The following is a 19053-nucleotide window of genomic DNA, read 5'->3' as shown; positions in this document are numbered from 1 at the left end:
TTTCAATATACATGAAATACGAGATACTTGTTTTGTTGCCCTGTGTAACCCTATCTGAAATGATGAGGATGCAGGTAGAAAGGTGATAAGAGACACCGTTTTTCAAAACAGATGGCCTCGGTTCAAGCCCTCTCGACTGCCTCCTTCAGCAGCTCTGCTGATGAGCCCTTGAGTGAAACAAATGAATCTCCACCAGCTCCACGGATGCGTTTTGTTGCAGTAGCAGCAGCGGCACCACCCTGAAGAGAAGCTGTGGTTAAAACGCACATCTCTGCTCTTCAGGGTTAATGGAGGATTACAAACGAGGGGTAAAGGGGGTGCGAGTGTGAAGAGCCAGGGAGATGTTAAGACAAATAATTACACAGAAACTCACACGCACGTACACATACATTTTATGTGGATAATGCACTGAGCTCAGCTGTGTGAGTAGACAGTGGAGCCCTGTCTCCAACAGCAGCATTCAACTCACAGCTGCCACTTTGGACACAAACACTCTCTCCTTCACACACACACACACGCATGCACGGACACGCAGCTGTGATGACTGCTATTTGTAGGGCTTAAGTGTTGTCATTGATGAGGCCAAATTGCCTTTGAGCGTCCCACATGTGTACATGAACACATCACCCCCACATACTCGGAATATAATTGATTTGTGCTTTTTAATGGTGAGAACACAGCACGCTCAGCACGCTTCCATCAAGGCAGAGCTAGAGAGTGCGACGACTGAAGAAACACTGCCAACGGTGTTGACTTTGTTCGGCTGAAGGTCGACTTGGGTACCTCGGGACTTAGTCACAGGACAGGTACACAACGAGAATAAGACAACTGCTTGCTGCAGATAACAGGGACTTCAGTCAGCACTGCTGATACCGCATGCTGTTTACCATAATGCTAATAATTAACTGTAGGCATGCGACATGATGTGTAAGCACAAAAACAAGCGCCTGTGTGTATGTTATGAATCATGTTATGAATCATGTTAAGCCTGTGTGTGACATGCCGGCCATTTTAGCATTTCTGCTAGAACTAGAGGGATTAAACAGGCGCAGTCACGCGGTGCTGCATGTCCAGCAATCACACTCTACCTTTGCTACATTTGATAATTATTTAGCACTTGAATAAAGACGTGGTTATGTGTTATAGTTCCAAATGTACATGTTAACGCTACAGGAAACCCCCAGTGTTTCCCAGGTGCAAATCTTTATTATATAGGTTAATTGTCTGTTGCCAAAAGCAGAACTCTGCCATTTGGCGGGATTCATCACCATACAGATTACAGGACACTTAATCCAACTGACAAAGAAAAAGATTATATGGATCACACGTTTCAGCCTGGATTTAACACCAACTGGTCTCTGTATGCAAACATTGCAGCACGCGATGGGGTGGTTCAATTGTGGAGCTCAGCAACAAGTGAGTTTTTCCCAATTGAATTATGCAATTACCTGGACGACTAGAACCCCATTCATATTTTAATAACAGCAGTGGCCTTTCTAAATTAACACATGGCTCTCCCTCTGTGTCCCTCGCACACACAGGCCTCAGTGTGTCGTTCACTGGTTTATTGCGTTAAATCCATTTGGTGAGCCGAATGAAAAGCTGCATTTTTCACATGCACTCACGCTCTGTCAGCATTCACTCACACGCCTGCAAACATACTGTCCATTCAGTTAGTGATTGGTTTGATTGCGACTGCTCTGTGGTGTTTTTTATTTGCCGATCCAGACTGTTCCAGCCGTTAAAGCGTCTCTGAATCGATCGTACAGTTTACAGCTGTGGGATTTTTGCACTCTGGGTTTGTACTGTACTTCCACAACACGTGTTTGCTTTGTTTACATATCCTTCTTCATTATTAGTTTAACTGGATCAGTTATTTTGAAAGGCTCTAAATGTAGTCCAGAACGTTAAGACTTCAGACTGAGTTTCCTCGTACAGCTGGTTTTGTTTCAAGTTATGCTGCAGCAACAAATTTGTCTCGTCTAAATAAATGCTCAATCTGATCAGCACCAGAATAAACTGTTTAGAGACAGCCAGACAGAGAAACAGATGGAAAAATATTTTAGTGTGCTTCGGCTTTTTCTCATCACACCAGACAGAAAACCTAAGGGACTCTTTCTAAACCCTTATCCAATCTTCTTCCGTCTGTCGTCGTACTATACTATTATTCCTCTCATCCCCTATTATTCCTCCCTTTGCGCTGTCTGAGTCCATCTGTACTTGACCCATGTCGTCCTCCTTGGTCATCCCTTTAATATCAAACTTGAATTTGCTCGTCTTTTTAATGTCACCTTCGCTCAGACTCTCAATTTTCTCTCGCCGTCTGTCTGGCCATCCTGTCTGCTCTTCTCATCCTCACGATCAGTTTAATTCTACCGCCTGTGCAAGCCTATTCTCCTCTCCTCTGTTTTTTTTTCTTATGCCAAACTCATTAATCATTCTTGATTAATCTCACTGATTCCTCACTCTATCCTTTGCAATCTTCAATGTCCTTCCATGTTGCTTCAGTTTCTTTTTTTCTTCTCTACCTGCTTCTTCTTATCTTCCCTGTCTTCTCTCATCATGCTTAATCTCACTCCAGCCCTTCTATCCTCTTAACATCCACTTCTGCAAGCACTAAGTTGCCAGGCGCTTATTGTTTGCTGCACTCAAGATAACATACTGCCTATACACAAGCTTTACTGTATGTAAAGCTAATAACTGAAAAGCACAAACAGAGCCTTGTTGCTACCGACATGTATTTAGGACTCTAAATACGTTGGCAGCTGCCTAAACATTGTTATCTCATGCAACGTGTAATGCTGGGATCAAGACTATATGAAATTTGTGTCTTTCAGGAGAGATATCTTTTTGGCCTTTTCAAGCTTTTATTGTATAGAGACAGTGAATGTGGGGAGAGAGAGAGATGGGGAATGACATGCAGCAAAGAGCCGCAGGTCAGGTTTCTCCACAACAAACCCTGGGCCTCTACGGCAAGGACTGAGCCTTTGTACGTGTGGCGGATGCTCTACCAACTGAGCTAAAGGACACCCCACAAATCTGTAATTTTGAGCAAGGTAAGGGTGCGTTTCATTTGATCAAGTGTCAATGATATCTTTTTATGTTTGCTGTATTTTTTATATCTCTTTACACTTTGTGTAAATTGCTTGTTTTGCACCAGGGATATGAGGGAAACAAAATTTCAATTCTCTGTATGTCCTGTACATATAGCAGTGTTGACTTTACCTGCTCTTGTTGCTATAACTTTGGGAAAAGACTGGGTGAACATGACTAAGCATAATGTAAATAAAACTTTAAAACACACTACTTTGTCTGTGGATATGATTTCTACCTAAGTCACATCAGATAGTGGTTTAATAATGCAGACAACAACTCCCATAATCCCAGGCTACCTTGCAATGTCATCTTTTGTTATTGTTTTGATATGACAGGACCCTAGTGGCAGGAATTACATTGTATGTGTTTAACCAGTAAAAATCAAACAAACAGTTTATAATTTCCTTTTAGATAAACCATTTTCCAAAGGTTTGCTTCCACAACTCAGTGGCTGGTAATTAACACTATGACGTAAATGTGGCATCAGCAGCACACTTTACATCAGGTTCACTGTGGAGATTTCTTTTTGTTGCAATGCATATTTAATCAAAGTCTTTTTATTTCTAACCAACAATAGCTCTCCGGCTGTTGGATTACCATAAATATTTATTCCTCTCAAAGACTACTTTCTTCAACTGTGTTATTATGCTCTGCCATGTTTTTGAAGCTATGAAATTACTTGATGCTCCAGGGTGTTAACGTGCTATGCTTCTGCGGGCTGAGATGTATGTAAGCAATACAACAACAGACAAAGGCCTTATTCAGATGCTCTCTAATGGAATTAGGAATTCAGATGCCTTCTCAGTCTAATGAATTAGAGACCAGAGGGAGAGAGCGTGAGCGGGAGGGACAGGAAGAGGGAGTTTTAGTCTATACAATTAATTAGAAGAAAAATAGCCGGTAGTGATGTGCCAATATTCCATCAGGGATGCCTTAAAGCACTAAGAGTAGAAATTTATGCTTCAGGGTGACCGTTCCTACTTCTGGCTGAAAGAGGACAACGAGCCCTGATGTTTACAGTAAAAGGGGTCCTTATATCACCATGGCAGCTTTAGAAAATGCTATTAATTCATAAAGTAAGGGGAGGGGGGGAAAAGGGAAAGAATGTAAATGAGCTGCTGAGTCCCAAGAAATAATTAACAGTTACACAAGTCTTTGATGACAGAAATGGTATTTTTGAAACCAACCTTTCACTCAAAAGCAAAATTTCCTCTGCCCCCTCTGGCCATACTTCTCTCGATATTGAAATTAAAGCAAGGATTCTTGCATTTATTATTACTATTATCAACATTTGGTTCAAATGTTTACACTACATTCTACATTTAGGTTGTTGATAACCCATGAACTACTGCTAAACAACCCTTAATCTTTCAATATTAGCTGTGATTTCCTGTTCAATATTTCTTCAGAAAGAAACTAGCCTGCTTATATTCAAATGAGTGGAATTGGCTTGCGACCCTTTAGGTGGGGAAAAGCAGCCCAGTGTGTACACAAGTGAGTGACCTTATCTCAATAAAATACCAAAAGATCACAGAGCAACAAATCACCTTCATCTGTCCATGTTTGCATTTGTGATGGTGTGTGTGGGCTCCTGCATGCATATATGTAAATCTGTGGGTGAGTGTGTTAAACTGTAAATACCAATAGGCCATGACAGGAGCTATACATACAGATAATACTGAAAGTATTATCTCCACTTATCAGACTGGAAATGTCACACTAATCATTTATTTGTGTACGTGAGGATACAAACAAGACATTTAAGAGTTTCTCTTTCTGAATATATTTAGTGGCCTTTTAAGCCACTTGCTGCAAAGGCGGTATTTCAAGCTGACTGAAGAGTTTTACTCACTTTCTACGCCAAAAAGAAATCTCTGAAGTGCCATGATGAGTGATGAGGAGACTTGTCACCACAGCATGGGCCTATTATCCATCTCACAAAGACGCACTTCTTTAATTAACTCCGTTGTTTTGATTACATTAACATCGGATTCCGACAGAGCGGTGTGGAGAAGAAACATGAGTGTGGGTTTCTGTTCTGGGTAATAAAACTTTCATCCATCCGTCTAAACAGAAGCAGACTGAGCAGCACGTGATTTCATGCTATCCGTTCTTTAGTTTATAGAACAGAGGATAGAGAAAAAGACATGAAAGCAAGAAGGAGAACTTGTGACAATGGTTGTAATTTCAATTTACACTTGTAGTGATAAACTTACAGAGAATCACATGAGTCTGTTGCTCCACTCGGCCTTACAGAACTGTTTAGCAGCTGATCATTTGGTTGTTTGCCAGACAGCCAAACAACCATTTTGATTCACTCTGCCCTCATAGCATCGTTTTCAGATGCAGCAGGCAGCTGTCCTAAAAACACACTATATATACATACACGCTACCTGGTAGGCACCAAAGGGTCGACAGAAAAAGTAAGGTGGTGAACATAGTGGAGCTTTTAGCAGCTAAAGAGACAGATTTTTCCATTAGGAGTTTGTGGAGAACACAAACACAGCTAAAAGAGTGCGAATATTGGATTTATATTTGCCAAGTGACCAGAAACACACCTCCAAGTAAATGAAGATGTTGGTCTATGACTGCTACCTGTCAACGGTTTGCATTTTTATTTAACTCGTTAATTTGCTCCCAAGTGGCCAAAGGTCTGAACATTCTGTAATTACTTGTCTTGTAGTTTTCATTGTTAGTGGTGGAGTCGAGTGGAGATGATGCAGTGTCCGGAGACACTGATTGTAATTTTATTGATATCAGCCTCAGTCTATTAATTTTTACTTTGCTGTGGGTGTTCAGACAAACTCAGTTTGTTCGGCTGCACCGTACACCAGTTGCTCTTCTGTTCTATTTCTGACAAAGTAGCTGCTCAACAAATGTTGCTGCCCCGCAGTAACCAGTATTGAAATCTTTAATAAGAACGTCACATACATCCAACGAAAACTCCCCTTTTGTCTTTCCACTCTCTCTTTTCTCACTGTCTACATTCTGCCCATCTCCACCATCCCCACCCCCACACAAACACACCCTATTGGGTGGTGTATCACAAGCTCTGCTGTACTGTGGATTATGGGATTAACATACGCATACACACAGACCAGAGAGGCACCCAGTGAGGAACTGGGATATAGAAGATGACCCTGGGGAGAATCAGTTTAACCAGGAGATATCACTTTCTCTGGTGTACACAGCTTTATAGGGTTATAATGCAGGTATAAAACTCTGCTGCATCATGTATAAGATACATGAAACTACAAGTCTACCAGACAGACAGAGTCTATATTGTATTATACATATAATATCTAATGCATGATGTTATTTTTATTCAATAATCTATGAGTCATTAAGGAATTGGCACTTACTGAAAATGAAAAGAATGCAATAGAGCTGCTCAAGTGTGTTTCAATTATTCATGTTATTAAGCTCTCAGTTGAATCTGTTGAATTCTTGGGTAAGGAGTCAATTCTCTATTCCCTGCTGCATCTATGTCTACGCTGAGCAGTAAGACTGCCGAGTGCTGGCTGAGTAATTGTTTTCCTGTGCATGCCACCAAACCAAATGTTGAGTGCAGGAAAGTACTGCTCATCGGGGCTTCATGCTGCAGAAATTTACAGCTCTGTCATTCAGAAGTCACAGTCTTTACATTGATTAATGAGTTTTCCTACCTTCCATGTAGGCGATGTTTTCGCTTCAGGAATAAAAGTCTTCAATCTAAATACCACTGTATGCTTGGAGATTTTCCTTGCTGGTTTGTCGATGCAGTCAACATCTATGGTGTGTACTTTGTGCAGTACATCTGGCTAAACTGGTCACACTGGCACTGCCAGTTTCTCTTTAAGCTGTAAGTCAGTGTTGTAAATACTAGGTTAGTTAACTGATTATCTAAAAATATATCTAGATCATCTTACACAATTCTCACTTAACTTTATTTTGCTTTACCTACATCATCACTGACTTGGACCACATGTAGGAAACCATAAACGTGTCTCCTAATGACGTACGTTGAATTCAGTTTTGTTTACTTTGTGATTAGACCATTAAACATGTAGGAAGGTGTTAAAACCTGATGTAACAGTAATACAAAAAGGTAAAGGTTAGCAAACTGACTGACAATATGTATCTAAGGTTGTAAACATTAGTTATCATAAGGTACTGGTAACACCAGAACAAAAGGGATTATAATGGCAAAACCAGGGAGCTGAGTTAGGTGGGTTTTATTTCTTATGAAGTCAACCTTTTATTTGTAATTTTATTACGTCTCCTAAATCACACAGTCGTGGTTCAAAAACCTTATGTAACTTGTAAGCTTGAGGGAAGCAGACTAATTCCTACCACTTCACTCACAGTGAGCTTTTTCCACTCACTATTTAAAACTCTCCACACTGCAACGCTGTGATGGGAACAGTACACTATAATATCATAGAACTGGATGCAGGGCTCAGTTTTACCTCTCGCGCATTTTAAATATGTATGCGTTGCTGTGAAAAACACTTGACAAAAGCACAAGCTTTTTGATGATGAGATGTGTGAGGCAAACATCCCCATTGCTCTGTCTGTCACTCCCACACACAAACTGTCGCTCTTTGTCTCTCACAGACAGCCCAGTGATCCACAAAACATTGTGACAGCCTAGTTCCACTCACGCCGACAGCCTCTCTCTCACACACACACACATGCACGCCAATTAGTGCAGCTCTATCGCGGTGGGACTTGGGGAGTCCCTGTCACTGTTATACACTATATATGTGCATGTGCTCATGTCCATGATAACAATGTGATAATTCATGTATGTATATGTAGTTATTGGCGATTAGAATTGCAAAAGGGTGGAAAATTTCTGGTAAATTTCCAGAAGCTTTCCATGTGAAGTTAAGCTGGGGAATTTTGGAAATATTCCAAATTGGAAACTTTCCATGGGAATTACATAAATGTATGTAAATTCATGGGAATGAACTGGAAACCGGGGGTAATTTACCATAATGATACGATAGTCTCATAAATGGTCAATGAAATGATGCTAGCTATAGCTTATTTAGCATCTAACTTATCAGCTAGCTGTCTGAACTGTGTGAATACATTTTCATGTGCTGTTTGCAAGTTAAACATTAATACCATAAATCAAATATATTTACCCAAAATATCATCAAAACTTACTTCACTTTGTGTAGTCCACAGGCTCAAATGTGTGGCTTCAATAGTCGTGTGCTCTGGGCTCCAACGTGTGGTCCAGGGTTGTAGAAATCATCTGTGCATGTTGTGGGCGTGGCCTCAATAGGCCTGCAGTCAGCAGTGTGCTATGTGCATGTGATTGAGGAGTAGCAGATATTCAAGTGTACTTGCATGAAATCTGGTTGTTTAGATTTAAGATTATATTGAATTTTTCACAACTATATTCACTGTTAACACTGTTAAGGGCCAACCTATAATTTTGTAAATTCCCGGTCTATTCCCGTTTATTCCCATAGAAAGCTTCCAACTTTGAAAATTCCCTGGATTTTTACAACCCTATTGGTGATTTAAATGCACCACGAAGTCTTAAAAATGAAACATTGAACAGGAGTTCATTTTTTCATTTGCATAGCTCATGTCTAAATATTATACAAGTATAAGTACTCCAATTTCAGAATATTATAAGCCAATTTTCAGCCATAAAAGGCACAACATCAAGCCTCCTTTTATCTAAAAGAAAAACTAATCTTGTTTCGGTTTGTCGGGTTACAGGGTTTTGATGATCAGAAGATTGGTATGGATATAACCACAGACCACCGCAGCTAGATAGTTCAAAGCAGGAATCCTCAAGCTGTGTTTTTTTTTTTTTTTAGTGTGGGGAGGATGCAAACAGTGATTTCATGTCATTACACTCAATTGAAAAGAGATGTTCCTGTTTTTAACATTTTCACAAAAAGCTCCTGAAGAACAAACACTGACAAAGCTACCACATTTGCATCCATCTAACCTCCGTTTTCCCATGATAACGAGATAATTTCCTCGATAACAAGATAATTTCCTTGATAACGAGATAATTTCCTCCATTTTCCCGCGATAACGAGATAATTTCCTCCGTTTTCCTGTGATAACGAGATAATTTCCTCCGTTTTCCCGTGATAACGAGATAATTTCCTCCGTTTTCCTGTGATAACGAGATAATTTTCCTCCGTTTTCCTGTGATAACGAGATCATTCATTTGAGATCTCGAGAAAACAAAACGATAGTCTAGTGTATTAAAATCAAGTGCGCTCGTGGCAAATGCATGTAGTCCATGATACTGAGCAAGCAAACCTATTACGCCACTGTAAAATCCCTTTGATCCATAGTTTCTGACAAAGGTTGATACACTTGATCTCAGGACTGGAGTGAGGATTAGCCAAAGTGTATTTTACAGTATTTTTACAGTAGAGCAAATATTGCACATAATGCCTTTTTCAATTCAAAATAATGAACTTTGAGGATGAATTGCTCCAAAATGATACAGTAAATATGGTTTATACTGAGTGAGTGAACAGTCAGGATGGTCCTGAGGATCAAGTGTACAAACCTTTGTCAGAAATTATGGATCAAAGGGATTTTACAGTGACATGCATTTGCCATACATTTTGTTATACGGGCGCACTTGGTTTAATACACTAGACTATCGTTTTGTTTTTCGAGATCTCAAATTAATTATCTCGTTATCACGGGAAAATGGAGGAAATTATCTTGTTATCACGGGAAAACGGGTGGAAGAAAATGTATGTATGTATGGCCTTTTAGGGCTTCGGTAGAGCAGAGATTCATCAGGTTTAATTATATTCTGTTGCTGCACATGCATCCTTTTCCCTGGCATCTGTCTTTGAATCAAAACAAAGCAGCTGAAGTGATTAAATCATATTACAAACAATTATTTTTACATCTTTTCAAGACACTTAGGAAACCGACATTGCATTACCACTGCCAATCGATCTTGGCTTACAACAGTCACAAAGCTCAACACTTGTTGCGTCTCAGATCTGCTGTAGCAAATCTGGATGAGATGCTGTGTAACAAAGAGTGGCTGCACAAACTCTGATAAAAAAAAAAAAAGTCTTATCTGTGACTTACATTCATAAAATATTCCTCTAAAAGCCTGTTTTCTATTAGAGATAAAATCCTTTGTTCACTCCAGGCATGCTGTTAAAAGCCTACAGCGTTCAATAGACACTCAGAGCACATCGATACTGCCTGTCTGGCTTCAACCCAACTCCCACAGTGGTCAACAATGCCATATGGAGCTACACAGTAACAGGAAATGCTCAATACCAAACCTTGGAAGCACAGGTGACACAGTATAAAAATCTGTTCTTCACATTTTGTATGAACTGTTCTGATTTGTACTACGCTCACATCTAGTGTTAAACTTTTTAACCAATTACTGCAACCTCTTTAGGCCCATCAGTGTTGCATTCATTCAGTGCTGCCAGCTTTTGAAAGAACTGGCAGCATGGTAAACTGGGCAGCCATGTCAAAAATGGAAATGAGCTGCTGAGTATCCCCGTGGTGTTTGATTAGGCCAGTCTCTTCTAGCTTCCACAAACATTTAAAACTGACCTCCAAGTCGCACCACCGGGACTCACAGCTTTGTTAACAGGTATAAAAATAGTTACCAGTATCACCACAGATACCAGTTAAAATTAAACAAACAACAAGTAGAGCAAATATGTCGCTATTAACAAATGTTGTCCCAGCTATAAAAACCAACTTACATGAGCGACTCATTGTATGTGAGCAGAGGGCTCCCTCTGGCGGCTCAGTACGACACTAACACAATGAGGCTCTGTTCGTGTGCTCTCGTGTGAACTAACCGAGTTGCAGTGAAGACTCGGTGTGGTAATACCCATCTTGTTGCTTCTTTTTCAACATGGAACAAAGATCCACTCGCTCAACCGTCTGGTCTCCAAAGAACCTGAGGGTTGCAGTGAGAACAGACAGAGCGACAGTGAGAAAATGTGAGAGTGTTGACGCCCCCGGCAGATATTTAAATTCCAATGTCATTATAACCACTTAACAGGAATGATCACTCAAATTACACGTGACAGTTAAACTCTGTGGTTTTATATATATTTTAATCGGTTCATTTTCACCCTAAAACTACAAAAATGGAAACAAAGCATTATGCAGGGTGATGCCGTACAAATAAAACTGATGTTAATTAATAGCGCAAAGACAATTACAGAGTCTGGACCAATTTTAAAACACCAGCGAGTGACAAAATTGACAGTTCATCTTTCTTGTTATTACATATTGCTTAAAATGTCATGCTAGATAGTAAGCATGCAATATGGATACACATTACACAATGTCCCATTGCACTTATTGTTGAGTTGTACCTAAAATAAATAAATAAATACTTGACTGCCTGACTGCTTTGTTTGTTATATAAAAACCAAACACCTACTTGTTTGTGTAGTTGGAGTAGAGAGCTGGGTCCACACGCTTTATACCCTGAGAGACACGATGAGAAAATGCTGTTTATATGATTTGTGTTGCACTTTTCTTCTCACAGACACACACACAGACACATAGACACACACACACACACACACACACACACAGGGGTAAGACAAGAACGCCGCCCAGCAGACGCCAGGCAGGATGAGATGTCATCAGGTGTCAAAGCGGAAAAAAAGAAAAGAAAGAAAAAGAAAAAACCCTCTGTCTCTCCTGACCACGGCTTATCTTTCTGTCCTTTCACCCCTTCAACCCCTCCCACGAGTAGTTTTGGCTGGAGAAATAATTTGGCCATCTCAATTATTGGATGAGGGAATAAAAAGTAGTAACACTGCAGCTGTTTGGCAGTTCTCTCAAAGTCAGTTGTTACGGGGAGGTAATAATATAACATTAAAAAAGGAAACCATGCTGTGCCAAAGACTATTTGTTTGTATTCATTTTCTAACTTTTATTTATAATATACTATTTTATTTGTATGGTGACCTAATCCCCACAGGTCTTAGTGTCTTTTCTGGTGTTTTAGTTACAATTTGAATATCCATAAGAAGATATGTGTGTTGCTTTAAATACCAAACACCATCTCAGTGTCGTTTTACATCTCCTCTCTCAACTGTAGCAAGGAACAGGAAAATAAATAATAAAGTTTGATGCTTAAATTGTGCTGTCAATTTGACATTGTCTAACAAGTGGCTAACATATATGCTAATATATCGTGCATCTCTACACATTCTGTACGTACACGAGCTGTTTTGATTCGCCAACATCACATGTGTGTACCTGGGATCGTAGTTTCGATGCTCTGGACAGCTTCATAATGGTGAGGTGGGGTTCAAACCCACGGCTGTCTCCTTGCAGAAGACCCTGCTCCACAAAACGGCTCCGCAACAACTCTGCAGCACACATGCACAAAGTTTGAAAAACAAGCAACCGCTTTGTTAATAAGGCCAAAGGGGACAGCAGTCAGTTGATATAATACTGAATGTTACCACATACAGGAAAATAAATATGTCCACCTATTTCCTCCCTATGAACTGTCTCAAATATGGACTTTAGAGTGAGAAGAGAGGACACAAATATTACAAATACAGATGGCAGAGAATGTGCGTTAAAAGATGTGAACAAAAGGATTATTATCTGTGTATCGGTCGCAGATAAAAACAGATGAACAAGGGCATGAACGCACAGACGATCTGCAAAGACAGACACACACAGGCAAAGACGCACAGGCCAACTGATGAAGTTTAGAGGGAAACCACAGAGGTATTTTTAGACGCTCTACATGGACAGAAAGCTTAGTATATAATCAATAACAGTGTTAGAGGGAGCGGACGAGAGGAAGGGAGAGTCTGACTTCCTGGCTTGTCCTTATTTTGATTTTCCAACAGTAACAACACAGACTTTCTATTTGGATCTTCTCTTGTCACTGTTTCATTTTTCATGTCACATACTGTATATAAATAAAACACTGAAAGAAAGAAACTACTCTGCACTATTCTTTATGAGCGCACTAGTGTAAATGGTCCACTTGCAAGTCCTATAAAGTCATGCATCTGCAGATTTGACCATCCCAAGACGGTTGTGGTGCTAATATTAAATCATATCCATACTTTATATGCTGTACCCAAAAGCAACTACTGTCCACTATTTAAAAATATATAAGTATCAAAGATAGCAATAAGTTTAAATAAATATTTTATTATAGGGTAATGTTTTACAAATAGGTTACTTTATACAGAAGAATATGGTGAATATGATGTCCACTGTAGTGTACGTTATGTTTGAAACGTATGCACATTTATGTTTTATTTATTTCCTGAAGATAACACAGACTTGACTAGCACAGTCTAATCTTCTAAGGTGTTTGACAAGTGTCATACAGGTGTTCAGATTTCAGACTATACCAAATTGTTAATGTTTTAAAGTCTGACTACTGTCATACATGATCACACAAGTGTCAAGATTAAATGTGATTTTAAGTGAACTGAGAAAAACTGTCCCTATTAGTACTTACTCGGCACACTTTGAACACCTGCAGCAGCACGCACTCAATCACTCACTCAAGCGTTAGGATTTGTTGCGTTTGACTGGATCGTTCGTGGGGGATCTGCCTCTTCTTGTGTCAGCGAATAGGCACAGTTAACATGTTATGTTTAAGTAAAGACAAAACCTCCATTAGTACCACACATTATTGGCCATTTGGTATGAAAATCTCATCACTATAGATTCATCTTTAGCCTGAAAGCAAGCGTTTCACGTAAGTCCAACGGATAACTTTTTAAAAGAAAAAACAAAACCTGATAGGCGAGGTCATTATTTAGAATCTGGGCCCTGTGGATCTACCTCTCTAAAAGGTTTTTATTGCATTTCCCATTTATATCAAGCCCTGAGATTAAATGCCTTTTGGGATTTGTCTCAGTCGGGCCACCACTAATACGCTAAAATGTAGCATTTGCTTGGATGTGAGCAGTTAATACACGTATTTTTACTGCTCTTATCCGAGTAAACAGGTGCAGCTATGAAATCCACACTAAAACATGCTGTTCCAAATATATAATTTATATACATATATATATGAACATCAGCTTGAACAGCTGCAACTCTTCTAGGTCACATACAATGTGTATAATAAGCAAAAAAAAATGCATGTGTCTACTTTCAGATATCACAGCATATATTTTTGATATTTTAGAGAGGAAATTGATTATATTAAACATTTAATTTGTGTATATGTGTGTGTGTGTGAATGTGTGTTGGTGTTGCAAGAGCAGTGGAGAGAGAAATCCTCTTAGAAACAAAGGTTTACTGTTGTTGCCGAATGCACAACACAAACATTCGCAGACGAATTAAGACATATCAAATGCATAAACCCGGGTACACACACACACACACACACACACACACACACACACACACACACACACACACAGAAAGAAGAGTAAATCACACAAATACATTTAACCATATCCACTTACAGGGGTTTAAGAAAGCAGTGTGAGTGTTTGACTATTCAGGAGCTAGAGCTTACATCCATTTGACATCACTTTACATGAATATTATTACATCATCACATTTACTGTGTATTGCTACTTGTTGTTATTCAAATCTGCCGATTCACCTGCTCCAAAAAGTTCCCTCCAGGACAAAAGTCAGGCTTAGACCACTTATGACTGAGAGCGAGAGTTAGCCCAGTCAGCTTACAACCCTCCCAGAATACACCCTTCTATCTCCTAAAGCTGTATAATCTGTGACCTCCCATTACAAAGCTGCCAGAGCAGGAAGCATCCATCCTGTTAAAGCGTCCTTAAGTAAGACCAAAAAAACCCTCCAACCAGCTGCAGGGCACCTCAGATGACCCGCCCCCCAACCAAGTTTACATGTCACTCCACAGGGACACAGAAGAAGAAGGTACTGTATCACATTAACATCCTTCATCCATCTAATGAAATGTATCCGCGAGTTGAAATACAGCACGAGAAGCGCTACGTGATGAACAAAAATGGAATTTAATACTTACGGTGACGGACAAAATGAAAAGATAAACATTTCTCACTGACCTGCCAGACTGTCCAGTGTGTGTCTGTGTTCTCCAGGGGCCAGCCCAACAAACACCACCTCCTTCCTGAAATGACCGATCCCTGAGAAGGGCAGCACCAGATCCCGCCCACCCAGCAGCTCAACCACTGATGGCTCGACCTGAGCCAGCGCAGTAGCTGCCCTGAAAGGAGATATACACAACGCACGCACGCACGCACACACACACACACACACACACACACACACACACACACACACACACACACAAATTCACAACTTAATCTTCTCTCGCATATTACATAATCTAGTGATTAACTAATGACAAAATCTTCTGCTTGATGTGGATTTAACATCAGTATCAGTCACATGACTGCTGCACTTTCCACAGCTGCACTGCTTTGTGGTCAGATCTGGCACTTTCTGATGAAATGCCTGGATCTGTTTTTTTTTTATTTCTTTTCTACAAATTGGTAGCATTCATCCTCGTGATGACACTAGTTTAGTTTGCAATGTCCCAATACAGCTGGATGATTGAGCAGAACAATATCATCATTCACATGACAAATTTTAAAGATAATACAATGGATGAAGTTTATGTCACAATGAGCGGGTTCATTCATACTGACGTGCTTAAAAAGATTGACGTCTTTTATTAAATGGAATTAAAAGGCTCAGACTACATTCTGCCCTCAGTCTTTCAGCAGTGTTTTCAAGGCTCATTAATGGAATCTAAATGTAAAATATTTATAGACACTTTTCCTGGAAAGTGCTGAGAGGAAGAGATAAGAGAGAAGACTGTGACATGCTGCGTAATTAGTCACTGCAGAACACTGCACTGTCGCTACATTCGTTACTGCAACAAACACAGGCAGGACTTTGTTTGGCTATCTGATCCATCTGATGCTGTGATAATGTCCAGCATCACAGACCAAATGAGAGGATATGATTGTGGAAGTAAACTAATTTGAGGGGCACTAAGGAAAAAGAAGAAACCAGGACAAAAGAGATTTTATTTTATTCTATCCCAACTCACAGACTGGACAATCGGTCACAGCAGAAATAGGATGCACAGTTCCGGTCTGTGTGTGAGCATGTACATCAAAGAGCTCATCAGTATCCATCCGATGGATGACTGTGTTCATTAGGAGAAGAATAAATCAATATTGCAACACATACAGGGTCTTCTGTAATCACTTTTATTGATATACGAGCACTGGTATTGGAAATCGCTTTTTGTTTGACCATTTGAACTTTGAACTATTCTGCTTCGTAGCAGCTCAGCCTTTACTAGTTAACGGGTGGTTTGGCATTCAAATAATGACACATATTGTTATGTTTTGGGTATGGCTCAAATTCTCTACAATCTGGTTCTTGCATGATCCTTGCTTTTTCAAAAAAATATTGAACTACCCATGCTGTCGTGTGCATTAATGTTCTGATGGTATGCATCTATATTCTGTGTGTATGTCTGCATCCACTCACAGGTCCACTTGCTCCTGATTGGCGAGATGAGTGACTAAAAGCGTGATGTGGAGAGTCGGGACAGGAATCATGGCTTTGGCCAATCGTGGCTCCTGCTGAAGCACCGCCTCTTGGACCTCGATGACGGCTGAAGTGATCTGTCATCGGACAAATTGACTTTCATGAGCAGCTTTCAGTTATGATAAGGCAGATGCTGACGCATGCAATAACTGTTTGTTCTCTCTCGTCCTTTCAGCATCACTCCTCTCTTTTCAAGAACTAGCTCGATATGCATGAGCAGAGGAAAAGGAGGTGAACTGTACTTCAACATCACAGATGAGGCATCAATAGATAATGTCAATGGGATACATCAATGTCCAATCAGAGGAGCTTTTTTGGTGTGTGATTGGTGTCAGGAAATTGAATCGTGAAAGTTTTTCCGTAAAAGATTTTAGTATAGATCGAGCTACACTGCCCAAGTGTCAAACACTGAATTCATCAACAGCCTGAAGAGAACTGATTAAAGTCTTCTCTGCAAAAGGAGAATTCAAAGAGCTTCTGACAGGTTGGCGTATCGCCTCTAACTAATGATTTACTCTTTTCTTAGCATCACAAAAACAAAGAAATCCTTTCATGCTTCAAAATAAGCTGGCTAGGTGAGGATGGCAGCACTCTCACTTCCATCGTATCGTAAAAAAAAAGAAGCTCAAATTCAAATCTTTGGATTACTACAAACTGTTGTCCATAGTTCGATTTCTAAATGCTGTTTTACAACCTTCCCTGCAGCCACTGATCCATGATCTTTAAAGTACACAAACAATTACAGGCACAGCAATTCCTCACCTGTGTGTTAGTGATGGGGATGGAGACAAAGTAGTTGGGTCTCTGGCTTTCTTTCTTTTTCTTCTTCTTCTCTGCATCCTCTTCACTGTCCACTCGCCCTCCAACGTCTCCTCTCTTCCTCTTCCTCTTCGTCTGGGTTGACTCTGAGCTGAGGACTGGAGATAAAGTGCAAGCATACTTTACATTAAAAAAAAACAGTGACCTACTCTCTGCTGACAGTTTGGTAGCTAAAACTCATGCAGACTATGACAACAGTACTTCAGTGCTTCGTCAGAGTCAGACAGTAAATAGCACAGGTTGAGGGGCAACTTTGGTAGACAGCAAATCTGCTACCTTTAACCTTGTACAGGAGAAATAATAATAATAATAATAATAATAATAATAATAATAATGTACACACATCCTAACTCTTTCCATGCGGTGGGGCTGGCCAGAGAAAACGGAAGCTCTGACATTAAATTGTCTGAAGTATCAGCTGACGTGAGCTTCTTCTTCATCAGTCTCCTCTTGTCCCTCCTCGTCTTCTTCTTTGCGGTCTTCTCGCTTGATGCAGCCGGAGCTGTGAAGAAATGAAAAGAGTCGCAATACAACAAAAAGCACCCGTACTGTACGACACTGCGTGTCGTGCACAACCTCCTCACTTGGCACTCCACGATAACGCCTGCGGCTATTCCCTTAAAATATTGATGCGTTAACCAAATGGTGCGACAGATCATGTGTCAGCTGTGTAATGTGAGTGTCCCCAGTTAAAAAAAAAAAAATCCACTTTTGGCAAACCCAGTCTGAGCTCACCTGGCGCTGCGTGTTGCTGGACGTCCATGCTGACTGTATGCACCTGTCCTGGTTTCTTTAACTCGCTGTCTTCTGTCCGACTCTCCTGTCCAACCTCACCACCACCACCACCACCCTCATCATCTTCATCTTCATCATCATCTAAGGCAACCGCAGTGGTCTCTTTGCCATATGAGATAGTGGCTGCTTGCATTTCGCACACTGTTAGCTGAAAACAGAGAGAGAGGGGTGATATCTACACGTTTGGTAAACTCAGCATGTGTTTGTCTTCCGTGTCAGTACCTTGAGTGGAAACCGGTGTGCAGATGTCTTAAGCGCGCTGACGGTATGATGGTGACTGACAGATTTGGGACGCAGCCTCCAAACGGACCTCTGTAAACAAACTACAGCTGAACGCGTCGACCTGATCGGACTTAATAGGACGCGGCCGATGAGCATGACACACACACACAACAAGTGTGACTAACTTTAGCTTAACTAACGTTAACAGGTGGCTGGTTGAAAATGTGAATAAATACCCACAGCTCTGGGACAGGTGCCAGGTGAGGAGAGCCACGTGAGCACCTGTTGGAATGACTCAAACCGCCATGCTGCACGGCAACCGTCGAGGTGGCTAAACGTTAGCAGCTAACGGGCTCTAACCGAGGAGCTAATTAGCAAAAACTATCCGGTTTATCATTTTTTAAAACTTGTCAGCGTGTTGTCGGTGTGGAGAGCTGTCATATGCGACAGTTACTGTCAGAATAATAAATAAATAAATAACAGAAAATAACATTCAAGCTCCACAGCACGCGCTAACTTGGAACGCCGACTGGAAGGAGCTTCTGTTTGTAAACAATGTCAAACTTCCGGCCTGGATTTTCA

General features: G+C 40.5%; 1 protein-coding gene across 1 annotated transcript in view; it reads right to left on the bottom strand.

Annotated features, from left to right (window-relative positions):
- akap7 (A-kinase anchoring protein 7) overlaps positions 1-18807 on the bottom strand; it is a 37459-nt gene extending 18652 nt beyond the window's left edge. The window contains exons 1-11 of the mRNA XM_027284226.1: positions 18712-18807; positions 18536-18601; positions 18472-18496; positions 18190-18397; positions 17798-17956; positions 17398-17552; positions 16576-16712; positions 15114-15274; positions 12337-12449; positions 11507-11553; positions 10914-11014 (exon numbers count right to left, since the gene is read on the bottom strand). Coding sequence (XP_027140027.1) covers positions 10914-11014; positions 11507-11553; positions 12337-12449; positions 15114-15274; positions 16576-16712; positions 17398-17552; positions 17798-17956; positions 18190-18382 — 1066 coding nt within the window. The 5' untranslated portion in view covers positions 18383-18397; positions 18472-18496; positions 18536-18601; positions 18712-18807. The remainder of the gene's footprint in view (positions 1-10913; positions 11015-11506; positions 11554-12336; positions 12450-15113; positions 15275-16575; positions 16713-17397; positions 17553-17797; positions 17957-18189; positions 18398-18471; positions 18497-18535; positions 18602-18711) is intronic.
- Between the last annotated feature and the right edge of the window lie 246 nt (positions 18808-19053).

This window comes from Larimichthys crocea, chromosome XI, assembly GCF_000972845.2.
Source record: "Larimichthys crocea isolate SSNF chromosome XI, L_crocea_2.0, whole genome shotgun sequence".
NCBI classification, from domain to species: Eukaryota; Metazoa; Chordata; class Actinopteri; family Sciaenidae; genus Larimichthys; species Larimichthys crocea.
This window is presented reverse-complemented; position numbering and strand designations above follow the sequence as displayed.